At 36.2% G+C, this 13,985-nt stretch overlaps 3 protein-coding genes across 14 annotated transcripts in view; 2 read left to right on the top strand and 1 right to left on the bottom strand.

Annotated features, from left to right (window-relative positions):
- LOC136043095 (longitudinals lacking protein, isoforms F/I/K/T-like) overlaps positions 1-3,452 on the top strand; it is a 46,192-nt gene extending 42,740 nt beyond the window's left edge. For 5 of the 6 annotated variants that reach the window (XM_065728031.1, XM_065728034.1, XM_065728030.1 and 2 more), the window contains exon 5: positions 1,252-1,962. In XM_065728031.1, the coding sequence (XP_065584103.1) occupies positions 1,252-1,430 (179 nt within the window). In that variant the 3' untranslated portion in view covers positions 1,431-1,962. Of the gene's footprint in view, positions 1-1,251 lie in introns of all 6 variants that reach the window. The other variant, XM_065728029.1, reaches the window with a different exon arrangement.
- Positions 3,453-9,617: 6,165 nt separating this feature from the next.
- On the bottom strand, positions 9,618-10,511 carry LOC136043088 (uncharacterized). Its single transcript, XM_065728017.1, has one exon. The coding sequence runs from the start codon at positions 10,509-10,511 to the stop codon at positions 9,618-9,620; it is 894 nt and encodes a 297-aa protein (XP_065584089.1).
- Positions 10,472-13,985, top strand: part of LOC136043096 (uncharacterized) — a 28,243-nt gene continuing 24,729 nt past the window's right edge. For 2 of the 7 annotated variants that reach the window (XM_065728035.1, XM_065728041.1), the window contains exon 1: positions 10,528-10,597. Coding sequence is in view for 1 of the 7 variants with exons in the window: in XM_065728040.1 (XP_065584112.1) it covers positions 13,777-13,785 (9 nt within the window). In the remaining 6 variants the exon portion in view is untranslated. Of the gene's footprint in view, positions 10,492-10,527; positions 10,598-11,485; positions 11,503-11,739; positions 11,757-13,761; positions 13,786-13,985 lie in introns of those variants that run through there. The other 5 variants (XM_065728042.1, XM_065728036.1, XM_065728037.1 and 2 more) reach the window with 5 other exon arrangements.

The following is a 13,985-nucleotide window of genomic DNA, read 5'->3' as shown; positions in this document are numbered from 1 at the left end:
TTTTCCTGAGGACTAGAAGGTTGATTATAAAGTTTGAACAAATGAATTAAATTTGACATGGTTTATTTATTGAATTTTCTTAATTACTAATAACGTTAACTCTGTTGATCATCAAGTTTGAACAGATGAATCAAATTTGACGTGGTTTATTCTTTAAATTTTCTAAGTACTAAAAGGATTAACTCTGTTAATCCTTCTGATTAAATCTTCTTTATGCATTTTTACATCTGTATAAATTATATTCAAGCATAATAATTCACATATATAGATACTTACTACAGTACAGCGGCTACAAGACTCTCCCCCGGAGATAGGGGATTCAAGTTCGAGTTGCTCTGTTGTAACAAGTCATCAATACTTCTGGATTTTTTTTCATAGTAAAAAAATTTTTTTTTGTCTTAGAGCCAATCAGTTCCTTTAATCAGTTATAGTCAGTTACTATAAGCGTCTGTCCTTTTTTTTTTTTTTGCGCTATCCATTTGGGACGGAAAATTAAACTTGAATTATGAAAATGGGGGTTGAAGAAAGATTAGAAACTTCTTACATTTAGGAGAGTCTTAGACTCAATAGTTCGTAGCAATAAACTACAAGTAACGAACGAGCCTTGTCAATAGAAATTGTAAGTCTAATCGAAAAAGTTTTAATGCTATTATTTACAATAATAAAAATTGATAATTTATGCTGATTCTGAGCAAGCGAAATTAATAAAAAATTTTAGTTGCTAGAAGTACACGGAAATGTGTAGAATTTCAGGAATAGGAATTAAACTCTCTCTAAAAGGGTGGAGACTTATGTAACGAAATTTCCGCGCCATTGGGCCTCATTCTATGTCCATAATATGAATGGGGGTAGAGTAACCATTTCGTATTAGTACTGAGGGTGCGAGTACAGCTCTTTTCTTATTCCGGAGTCGACGGTTTATTTTCGATAGTTATTTTTATTTCGAAAAGTAGGTACACTGTATGAATTCTCTTTTTTCAACAACTCTTCTGCAAAGTTAAACATTTGTTTGAAGAGTCTAGTTTGCGGGTGTGGTAGCCCTTGCTAAATTTAGTTTAACCCTAATTAGAGTAGGAGAGTATATATATATATATATATATATATATATATATATATATATATATATATATATATATATATATATATATATATATATATATATATATATATATATATATATATATATATGTATCCCCTCTCAGCGACTCTCTATCTCACTCTCATTTGCTTTAATTAGGTTCCATATTTCAGGTGGATATTCGTGTGCTAGCTGTAACAAAACGTACAAGCATAGAAGAAATTTAAGGCGACATGAAAATTATGAATGCCCAAATGCCCGCAAGTTCTTTTCCTGCCCCCTCTGCTCGGAAACATTCAAGAGGAAATGTGGCCTTGAGGCCCACTTGTTAAAAGTACATTCTAGCACATAGTAATAGCTATGGGTATATATCGTGCATGCGTTCTAGAGATAAACCATCAGTATGTTCTATGGTGATAAAAGGAGGGTCGATTAAAGCAAGTAAATTTCGTTACTGTCATCTATATTATGCCAAGAAACTTATAAACTTTTTCTTCTTCTTCTGAAAAACAGCTTCTAGAATTCACAGAAGACTTTTTTCGGCTCCTTTTTTTCTAGCTCCTTCTGATCTGATCAGTTTCCTTCTGATCTTTCATTTGATGCTTCGAATACCAATGCTATCTTAATTTAAACAAAAAGTATGAAAACTTGTTGATAAAACTGTGGAAGAGCATAATTTTATAAACCCTTCTCTTGCCTGCCAAAATCTACAATCCAAATCGAGACTTGATTTTTTTTTTTCTTTCTTTCTTTCTTTCTTTTTTAGTGGCATAATCTAAATTGTGAACTTACCTAGAAGCCTGACTTTCAGTAGATTAGAATATTTATTTTTTTCTGTGAAAAGGCCTATTATTTGTCAATGGAAAATATGTTCTCTGTCTCTACTCGGCTTAGCCCAGAACCTGCTCACGACAAAGTCCTTTGTATTTAAATGCATTTTATTTGTATATTTAAGCCAATCTGCAATCATTTGTTGACAAAATTCTTTTTTTAGGTTTGTGACGTCTGTTTCTTTTTAATATTTAAATTATTAAACGTCTTGAAAATTCATTCAGAGTTTTTTATGATTGATTCTAACTAACCAATCACCAGAGAAAGAACTGTTCAGAATTTCTATGAGTTTTGCCATTAGCCTTCGATTGAAGCTTTTCTAGCATTTTCATTGGTTTTTTGCCTTTTTGCCTTTTTGCTTTTGCTGCGATCTTATATTGTTTTTGAACTGTCAAATGCGTTTTAAAATTCATTAAGTCTTTACGGTTTTTAGAAAGGAAAAGATTGCTCCGACAGGGGTATTAGTGACGAAACCATACCAACCATTCTGCTGAAAACTTGTGGGAGTGGGGAGGGGGTATCGGTGCGAAGATCCCTATTTATGGCTCTGATTATGCACATGGGAAGTGCTTCTATGACTTCGTTTCAAGGAACTGGCAGCATGCCAGCTTTTTTGCGAAAAAGCTGATGGGAAGATGGCCAGGGTCTGTTCGAGGGGCTATAGACACATTTTCTACTTAAATCATGCAAAAGAGATGGGAGGGCAACTAGCCACCCCCACGCCCTTTTTCCCCAAATGCATCAGAAAATTTTTGAAATCAAAAATTTTGAAAATTATATGGTTCTTATAGATGGGATTCTCTTATAATCTTCACAGGGCTAATTTGATTGGAAATTGAATGTTCTAGTTCACTTTTTCTGAGTTAAAAGAGATCAGAGGGCAACTAGCCCCACGCCCTTTTTCCCCAAACCCGTCCGATAAGAATTTTGAGATAGCCATTTTTTAATGGTTCAGACATCAGATAACAAATACTCCAGTGTCAACACAACCTCTCAGGAGGGTGTGTTATAAGTTAGTTCTTGGGAACATGTATGGTTCTCATGAAAGGGATGCTCGTATGAACTTCAGAGAGAGCTCTTAGAGGGCTCATTTTGGATTTGAAATCGGAAGTTCTAGTTCACTTTAAGAGTCAAAAGTGATCGGAGAACAGTTAGCGTCCCTTTCCCACGCACTTTTTTCACCAAATGCACCAGATAAAATTTTGAAATAGCTATTTTACAGAGGTGGATTAGGAGCAAAAAGCTAAAGGGGCATTTGGGTTAGGTGACCCTACCTATGGCCCTCCTTATAAAACGAATTTGTGTTATTTTTTCGTCTTTAATCAGACAGGGCCTTGAACAATGAGTGCAAATTGAGCTGTGCGTCATTCGCGTCGCGTCGCGTCGAACGCCAGATAAATTCTTACTACCCGTTGAGTAAGAAGCAGGCTAATAGTAAGAAGAGTACGAAAACCGATCATCATTTGTTATGCCATATTTCCCTGATGTTTGGTTGGACACGGTGTTGCTTGTGTTTTTACGCAAAGGAAGAGTGGCATCGTGTTTTCAGCTGTATAAAATTGTCAGCTTTCGTCCTGCATCTTGGAAATCTGGGCCAAAGAGTATTCACAGAATTTGTCCTCTTCAGAAGGATGTTTAACACCACGGAGAGTTTTTCAACTTTCTATCAGAGCACAAAATACATATTGTGATCAGATACAAAACAAATTAACTGGACTAAAAGAGGACAAGACTGCTGCACTGACAAAAGCGATGCTATAGTCTCTGAACCTCTTCACGTCTATTCGAGTATCTTCAAAGTACACTGAATCAAGCATGTTTGACTCACATAACATGATCACGAATTCTTCGAAGAGATCATATGATATCATTTTTCCTAATCTTGTAATAGGGAGCTTCAGTTTGCTGAAGGATCGTTTATAGCTGACTTGAGAAAACAAAAGCGTCAGCAAATATCCGTAGGCCTGAAAAAATGAAATATAAGCTAATGAGTACAGATCGAACCTTAATAGCAGCTAATACGCGCAAATTGTGCAACTGTTGCAAGAATTATAGCAACTTAAATCTCGCACATCAGCCCCTCCACATTCAGTTTCAAGATCAAGTCCATCCTCACTTTTGCACCAGACCTATCCTGGTTATTTTTGAGACCTGTGCTTATAATTTCGACGTAAACAGCTCTGACATCAGCTCGTTATCCTCCACCATCTCTGCAACGTTTCGAAGAGCCAACTCTGGAATACCACCTCAACTAAGATGGCTGAACGTGACGGGCAGCAAGAAATATGCGTTGGAAACAGGCTGTTTGTTGTCTGCAAATCTTCCTTTCAGGCTGGTTGTAATTTGCCTAATTACTAACCTGAACACTACGGCTCAAAATCGCTCTTCTTGTTCAACGTCTAAAAGGTAATTTCAATGTCCAATGAAGTGTTCTCTAAAGGGCCTTGGATCTTTGACACAAAGTTGGAGGCGTTTTCTTTTTTAAGTAAAATAAAAATCACACCTCTCAGTGAAATAATAATCATTTTCACTGAAAATTTTAACTTCTAATGTCATCTACACTAATTCAAAAACCTCTTTTTTCTTGTTGGGGGGGGGGGGCTAGCCAAAGATAATTGATGAAAATTAAGTATGACTATTTTGCTTGGTGACTAAACCCGTCCAGATTATTTCACTATCTAATCTACAAAATGCAACACATAGATTGTATTACAAGTGCAGCTACAAAAATACAATCTACTAAATAGCACACAGGGTAAAAAAAAAATTACCCAGTATCTAGTCTCTTTGTTTGATTCAAATATGTTAGAATGACATATTTAGCATCTTTAATCAACCAAATAACATTAATATTAAAAATATCAGAATAAGACAACTCTTGTAATCTAAATTGCATTTCGGCTCTTTCATTTTCAAAAAGCTTACACTCAAAAAGATAATGATATGAAGTCTCTTCATCACCACAATCACAGGTGTAACAATTACTTTTATTAATTCCAAATAAAAATGAATTAAACTTACAGTGACCAGTAAAAGTTTGTGTCATTTGTGCTGTAAGATTTATTTATTCATTTATATTAGTACTTGTTGAATGTTTTTTGCTATGATTGTTTATTTAATTTCTGTTCGTTTTGGGTTTCATTTATTCTTTAATGGTAATTTCTGGTCGTTTTGAGTTTGAATTTTAACAGGTATTTGTATTTGCTGCTCTTAAGTTTAATATGGCCTTTACTTTTCTTTGAAAAACCTTTTTCGAAAAGTTTTTTTTAATTCATAATGATGAAGTGAAGCCCAGAAACACTGACTCAGGAAGGGAAAGTGGAGACATCACACATTAAAAGGTTTGAGAGAGGTTAGCATGCTTGAATGAATTTAATTTGCTTAAGCCTGGGTTTGTTAGTTAGTTCTGTTTATTCTATAAAGAACACTGCAAGAGTTCCTTGTAAGTTGAGAATCGTTTTCTCTGTCTGTCAATCTTTATTTCCGTCTGGTATAAAAGGTCATACACTTGGATATTGTTGAAAGCCAACTGTGGCTCGTCCTAAGTCAAGAAGTGAACTACTCATTCTGTATTCAGTATTTGTGGAGAGCATATCAACAGAGTGGTGAATGCATTCCACACATTTCATTTGCGTAACTTTCCGGTGGACGGTGAGTTCATCCATTTTTCTATTATTAAAAATAAGAATAGACAGGTATTTTTGCGTTAATGTGAATAAACACATTTTTTCTTACTTTTATCTTCAATCTTATTATAATTTTCAATAGGTGTCACGCTTCAGATAGAATAAACAGGTTTTTTTTCATAGATCTACAAATTAAGGCTACAAGTACCCTCCTTCTCTCCTCGATAGGAAAAGAAAAACAAAAAAGACTTCAGAGTTCAGTAAGAAAATTTGCACAATATGAAAATCGGGTAAATCTCTAGGGGGTCATATAATTTAGCTAAGATGAAATTGAAAACATCATTTGATGCCTCTGTTCATGTTATTTCTTAATTCAAGAATCGCTTCGGGGCTAATTGCATCTTGAGCCCTTAAAGGGACACCAAAGGTAGTATATATGAATTACGAAAAAGCATCAAATGATGTTTACACTTTCATACTAGCTAAATTATATTGCCCACAGCAAATTTACCATGAATTTCGTTTTCATTAAGAAGAATCGGCAATCCTTTCCTTGAAATCAATTCCTTCTGCATCTTCTTACCGTGCTTGAATTTCAATTTAAATTTTGCTCTCCACAATTCCACTTCAGCACTTAGTTAGCAATGTTACGTTCTGACTCAAATTGATGTCAACATGGCTTTCCTCGCATAATGCCCGTCATCTTCAATCAATAGCCCAGCACAAAGTGCTGGAATCTGCCTCTGTAACAAAAATTGAACACCCTGATAGTAGGTAGTGCTCCAATAAGACAATTATTAACCAGTCTATAGAATATTTGTGTGGGACTAGCCTATTTTGCCAACCCCAAATTGAAAGATTAGACATACATTTAATAAGGTCTAAATTAGGGGCTATTGAGATTGAAACATGCTAAAAAGACAACTCTTGCCTCATAATTTGATCTTAGACATTTTGACTGCAGCTCTACTACACTGTAGCTCCCCCCCCTAATGTGCAAATAACTTATGTTCCAGTAAGGAACATGATAGTAATACACTTTTAATTAGTAATATAGGATCATATTTGACCAAAATATAATCTGTAATGCACAAAAAGCAGTAAATTTATAGCAAACAGTATAACTGGCTTTTGTATAAAGTGAATATAGGCTACCACTCAATACCTTTTTTTATGCTCTTTACGAATATAATAATTGCTTCTACCTAAAATTCAGATTTCAGTACTTTTTAACCTAAACTAACCTTATTATGAATAATTTTAGCACTGAGAAAATGTGGTATTATTTTGTCAAAAACATCACAGAGAAAACATAGTATTATTTTGTCAGAAATGATGGGATAACTTGTACTTTAATTGAAAATTTGTCATTTTTAAGAGCTTAAAAAGTGTTTAGATTTGAATATGTGGTAGAAGCAATTATTATTACCTTAAATTGGAACTTAATTGAAGGATTTTCCATCTTTAGGATTGCTCAGCATTTCTTCAAAAATTGCCATGTGGATTGATTTGGAATTGTTTTGAATATTGAGTTGGTTTTATTGACTGGGTTTTATGTTCTGGTCTGGGACTCCAAGGTGTCCCACTCTAGCCTCCACTCTAGCCTCCATTCCTTATTGCTCTACTCCTTGTCAAGTGAGACTTTGAATTCTTTGACAGTCTTACTGGATACAGTATGATCACTCAGGGAGTTCCACTGGTCTACTACCTGGTTGGTTAGGAAGTGATGGCTTTCCCTCCTCTAAGCATTGACCTTTATGAGCTTCTTAGAATGACCCCTTGTCTGCTGTGATGAATCAATGAAGAAGAGACCATGAATTTGATTGTTATGAATCAATTTGTAAGCGTTAATCATGTCACCCCTTTTTCTTTGGTAAGTCATACTGCATAAGTTCAGAGTTTGCAGTTTCATTGGGTAAGGAAGAAGTTGGCACCCATCTACTATCTTTGTTGCTCTCCCCTGTACTTTCTCTATTATGTCCATGTCCACTTCATAGAAGGGAGATGAAATTGACATGCCAGTTTCTAGCCTTGGTCTGACAAGACTTTAGTATAGCTTGGTGATTGTTTGTGGAGATCTAGTTGTGAATGTTTGTTTAATTGTCCCTAAAGCATGGTTTGCACTAGCTACAATCTTTTCAGTATGACTTTGAAACTTTAACTGGCAGTCAACTATGACACCCAAGTCTCTTTCCTCTGTAACTGCAACTAGGGGTTCTCTTTGACCAGTTATTTGGTTTTGCATGGTGTAAATATGTTTTTGATTTTTATTGCCAAAATGTAAAACTTTACATTTACTTGAATTAAATTCAAGTAGCCATTGTCTAGCCCAGTCATCCAGCTTATCAAGACTGGCTTAGATTGAGGCAGTCTCTGCCCAAGATGATGCTGCCCCACTGAGCTTAGAATCATCTGCATTGAGTGTGAGAAGGTTTTGGAGTGTTTCAGGAGCATCATTGATATATATGTTGAAAAGTGATGGCCCAAGCATGGTTCCTTGGGGAACACCGCTAAGAACAGGTATAGATGATGATAGTACACATACTCCTTTATCATTAATAACAGCAACTCTTTGGGTTTGTTCTCCCAGGAAGTCTACAATCCATTCAATGATGTCCAAGTAGATGTGACAAGCTTGAAGCTTTCTTTTCAGCCTTAGGTGTGCAACTTTGTCAAATGCTTTTGCTTGATCCAACAAAATCATGTCCTTACTTAGACTTAGGTCCTCCCACGCCTGAGGGCGCATAAGGCAGCAACAGTGGTTCGCCACGACGACCTGTCCTGAGCCTTCGACCAAAGCTCCTTCGTCGAAGACCTCGCCAGCTTCGCCTCCTTCTCTAACATCCTGCCAACGGTCATTTTGGGTCTCCCTGACTTGCGGAGGCCAGGGGGTATCCAACAGCATATGTCATGAGGTAGCCTTCCATCACCCATTTGCACCATGTGCCCCCAATACATCCATCGTCGCTTTCTAATGGCATCAAGGATGGGGGTGTGATTCGTCATGGTATAAATCTCATCATTTCTTATTCTCTCAGTCCAATGTATATTCAAAATATATCTTAGGCAGTTATTATCGAATGCCCATAGTCGTTTTCCTAGTTGCGCAGTGATACTCCAAGTTTCACAACCATATGTAAGGACGGAGAGGACATTGCTATTATAAATTCTGAGTTTTAGCTTCTGGGAATATTTGCTATTTCTCCAAACATTTCTGAGACAATTGAAGGCAGAGCCAGCCAATGCTATTCGGCACAAAATTTCTCTTTCAGGATTGGCATCTTGCGTAAGAATGCTGCCTAGATATTTGAACTCTCTCACTACTTCAATTCCCTCATTGTTGACCAAAAGTCTCTCAGCTAAGTCAGGAATGACTGCATTTGACATTGATTTAGTCTTGTTAGCGTTTATGGAGAGTCCAACAGCATTTGCCACACGCTCAAGTTCATTTATATTATGTTGTATATCTTCTGATTCGTGAGCGAAGAGTGCAAAATCGTCCGCAAAAACACCATCATGAAGGGTTCTTAGTGGGTTTAATTGTAGACCCCCACAAAAGCTACATCCATGAAGCACAAAATCTATGACTATGGCAAATAACAGTGGCGATAGAATGCAGCCCTGCCTTACACCCGACTGAATGGTAAACCAGTCCGTTTGGCCACCCTCGGTTTGTACTGCACACATAATATCGGGGTATAGCGCTTTAATTATATTTATAATTTTAATCGGGATCCCGTAATGTATTAAAATTTTCCACATGGTCTCGCAGTGTATCGAGTCAAAGGCCTTGAGAAAGTCAATAAATACTGTGAGCAGTTGAACCTGCCATTCGTTAGATTCTTCGAGCAGGATTCTCAGGCTAAATATTAGGTCACAACACGATCTGTTTTGGCGGAATCCATGTTGTTCATCTCTCAGAACTTTCTCTACTTTACTTTGAATTCTATTGAGAATAATTTGGCACAAAACCTTGCTGCCAACTGATTGTAAAGCGATGCCTCTCCAATTATCACATTTAGTCTTTTGTACTTTTTGAAGAGTTTTACAATTACTGCCTTTGACCATTCACTCGGGACTTTTTAATCATCCCAAACACGTGACAAAAGTTCAAACATGGGCACTGCTAGGGCGCTTCTACCATATTTCAACAGCTCTGGGGGTATGCCATCGTTACCGGCTGCCTTTCCGTTTTTCAAAGTCATTAGAGCATCTTTTACTTCGCTCGGCAAGAGAGGTCCGGAATATGTTTCAAAATCAAACTGTGCTTCTTCAGGGATATTTAAAGAAGTCGTGGGAGGCACCTGATTTAATACCTCGGTGAAATGTTCCATCCAACGTCTGTTTATGTCATCCGTCTGGGTTAATAAGATGCCTTCTTTGTTTTCAACTTGGGTTGAAGAAGCCTTCGAAATACCCGCAAGCTCCTTCGTTATAGCGTACACAGTACAACTATCTCCTTGCCTGGCGGCTACTTCAGCCTGATCAGCCATAGTTTCGAGGAACACCCTCTTATCATTCCTAGTCCGTGTTTTGACTTGTTTATTGAGACGCTTATGCTGCGCTTTTAAATCATCAAGATATTCTCTAGTGCATGTCCTGTTATGCTCATGTCTATCTACGAGAATTTTGGCTTCTGCCCTTTGATCAATGATATCCCAGGTACTTTCAGATATCCACTGCTCTTTCTTCTTCCTGTTATATCCCACAACTTCTTGTGCCACTTCTTTCAGGGACTCGACGATCTTTTCCCATTGATTATCAATTGACAACTCGTCCCTTAGCATGGAAAACTTTGTCAAAGTAGATGTATACTTTTGTAATACATACGGGTCCTGCAGCTTTCTTACATTAAACCTTTTTACTGACCGCTGGGGCTTTATGACAGTTTTTAGTTTCAGCTTAATCTTAGCAACAACAAGTTGATGGTCGGAATAGCAGTCAGCACCTCGAAAGGTCCGAAAAATCATGTCCATTTTTTGATTTACAATTATATTTATAATTACAATTTCATTTGTAAAGAACATATAAAAATGCATCAAATGGTATGTTTGCTTTATTGGTAAGTCAGTTGTATGAATTGTCATAATTTTTTGAAAATTTGTCGTTTTTAAGAGCTAAAAAAGTGCTTAAATCTGAATTTAAGGTAGAAGCAATTATTATATTTGTAAAGAGCATAAAAAAAGGCATCAAGTCATATATTCACTTTATACAAAAGCCAGTTGTATGGTTTGCTGTAAATTTACCCAAAAAGCTGCATTATATAGAAGAGGGGGGAGGGGATATTGTTAGGGACCTCAAAATACTTTTCTGGGATTTACTTTTTTTCTGTAGACCTACCCCTGAAAATTTCAATTCCCTGACCCAACAACTTTCCAAGATAGCAAGAAGTCAATCAACTAGAATTATACCTAGCTTTAGGCTACATAAAATATGGTGAAATTCTTGCTTTATAATAGGCTATATAGCAACAAACTGTATATTTACCATGCATTGTGGCAATGCATGTCTTTTGTTTCAACCTGTGTACCTGTAAATTGGATAAACTGATGAAACAAAATGAGAAAAACAAGAGTGATAGGTGGTTGAACATAGGATATTGGGAATATATAATTTGAGCTGTATACTTGCATATTAGTGGAAGGGGATGAGGCTAAAATATAGAGGGGCTGTAGTCAAAATGTTTCTACCACAAATTCAAATTTAAGTCTTTTTGAGCTCTTAAAATGACAAATTTTCAATGAAAGTATAAGTTATCACTTGTTTTCCACAAAATAATACTATGTTTTCTCAGCACCATCTTTTTTTGATCTTTCTAAAAAAAATAATGCTACATTTTCTCAGTGCTAAAATTATTTATTATAAGGTTAGGTTAAAAAGTGCTTAAATTTGAATTTATGGTAGAAGTGATTATTATATTCAATAAAGAGCATAAAAAAGGCATCAAGTGGTATTTTTACTTTATTGGTAAGTCATTTATATGAACTGCTATAAATTTACTGTCTAATCAGCATTAGTGTTTACACTTCTACTGATTTTTGGGACATCTACCAAATTTCTAATCAATCTTTTGACAAAATAAAGGAGATACCAAAACTGCCAAAAATCTTCAATCCCTAGAAATCTTTACTCTTTGGTCATTCTTTATTTTTATATGGATGTGGTCTTTTAAGGATCATTTTCTGGGACAAAGGAATGCAGCCACATCACAGGCAGTTGAGGTAGCACAATTTGAATTGTTTGGCACATATGTGAACATTCAAAATTATTACAAATTGAAAAAAATATGACTAAAACTAGACTTTGTCTGTACTTGTTCTGTAGAACTGAAAGTAATGGGTGGCAACATTAACCCATATTGCACTCTTGTAATTGGTATTTGTTTTCTGTTCTTATGCTTTTCGCAGTTGGTTCTAGGTCCCAACTTATACCAACACTAAGTGAATTGAGCAGATGGTAATCTTAGCCCAAAAACTTTAAATACATCACCTAGTTTATCAGCCCACCTACCTTTGGTTATGGTAAATAGGTTGCTAATAAATTAAATGAATGTCCTTTAACATGTACCTGCTCGGGAATTCTACAGAGGCGCCATTTGGACCAAATCTTGGGGTGGGCATAAACTCCATCTTGCCCCCCCCCCCCCCGACTCACTTCGTGTCGCGTAATCATCTAGGAAATGGGCATTTGACAGAACTCGAGAATTTTATTATGTATCTTACCTACTTTCAAAGTTTACAATAATCAATAGCAAATAGCATAATTACCCCAAGGGTTGTCAAGTAATTATGCTCTTTGGTTAATAGGCTTGCAGTAATTTCAAATCAATAGGACATAATGGATTATGTTGGACATAATGGATTATTATGGCTGGCAAAGGGCCCTTTGTGGTGGAAGCTTGGGCCCCCAGGAAAATCTGGGGTGGGCAAGATGTCATGTAAACATCTTGTTTACATGACATCTTGTAATGTCATGATTTTGTTTTATTTTTGTTGTTCACACTGACTTGTCAGCACATCTTTATCTAAGAGAAAATTAAAGGACAGTTGGGCTATAAAGACTTTGTTGCAAAATTTTGTGACCACCAAGTATGTTCAAGAAAAGGGTCTGACCATTGATTCTGAAAATAGTTTGGAGAGCCTTCCTATGAAAAATATTTACCTTGGCTTAGGTGCAGCAGAAGAAATTGCCAAGTTACCCAGTGATACAGAAACTTGTGAGCAGCCAGACAACAAAAAGGAGAAGTTAAAAGCCAAGACTGGAAAAAGTTTATTTGTCAGCCTGCAATTTTTATAAAGAGGCTCTGATACAGAAATGACCCAGTTTTGACAATATCTTTGAGGTGGTAAGTTTTATTGAACCTGAAAATGCTCCAAAAGTCACCAAATCCACCCACCCTTGCCCCATATCTAAGACACTATGCACTGCCAGGGTGGCTGAGACATGCCATTGACAGAGAGAGGTGGGAACATTCAGAGTGTCCACAATGAGGAAACTGACTGTGACAGCTATGTATTACTGGAAATCAGCTTTGAGTTGAAGGGACCTCCATGGAAACAAATGGTTCCCAAACTTTGCAAAATTTGTATTCCTTGTGATTTTGACTGTAGCTTACTCAAGGAAATTAAGACAGAAGGAATCGTTTGGTAACAGTAACTCTGGCCTCTACAATTCAGACAAAACTTGGATTGAAATGAGCCAGAGTTACTGCAGATACACTGACAGTTGACCAGCCCCTCAGAAAGAAGCTATAAGGAGCATTAGTGTCTACCAGTGCAGCTGAGTTACTGCATGGTCAGAGTGGAATGTTCACATAAAAAGCAATGTAATAGACACAGATTATGTTCTTATTTTTATCATTTATCTTGCGTTTTGTCTCTTTCATGCATAGCCTTTCTTGTTCATTTTTCAGAGCAAAACACCATTTACCCTTTGCATTTAAGACGCAAAGGTGAATGGCAAATTAGAGATTTAAGATCTTCTTTTTCCTACCTCAGTTTTCTCCATAATTGTAAAATGACAGGTATTGTACAAATTGTACAATATGTATTGTACTATCTGTACAGGTATTGTACAAAGTATACAAATTGTGAGGTATTGTACAATTGTACAAAAAACATAATAACAGAACAAATAACAGATGATGAAACTCTGTTTTGCTTCCTGTCAGTCTTTTATAGTGTGTTCTTATTGCTTTTTGTAGATTGGTCTTAAACCATTTTAAACAGCAGTGGGAGATGGATGGCCAAAGTGAGTGCAGATATTCCTTTGTTTTAATGAATGTAATGTAGTATAATGTATTTGAAAGTTGTGCTAATTTTTGTACTTTTTGCAGTTATATGAATATTAATCTACTGTGACTTGGCATTTTCTGTTTATCATTTGTGAATAACTGTTTGGGGATTATGGTAAAAAGAAAGTTTATCTGCTTAGCTCACTCAATGGTTAAA

This window comes from Artemia franciscana, unplaced genomic scaffold, assembly GCF_032884065.1.
Source record: "Artemia franciscana unplaced genomic scaffold, ASM3288406v1 Scaffold_296, whole genome shotgun sequence".
NCBI classification, from domain to species: domain Eukaryota; kingdom Metazoa; phylum Arthropoda; class Branchiopoda; order Anostraca; family Artemiidae; genus Artemia; species Artemia franciscana.
The sequence above is the reverse complement of the archived record's forward strand: the minus strand, read 5'-3'. Positions and strand labels throughout refer to the sequence as shown.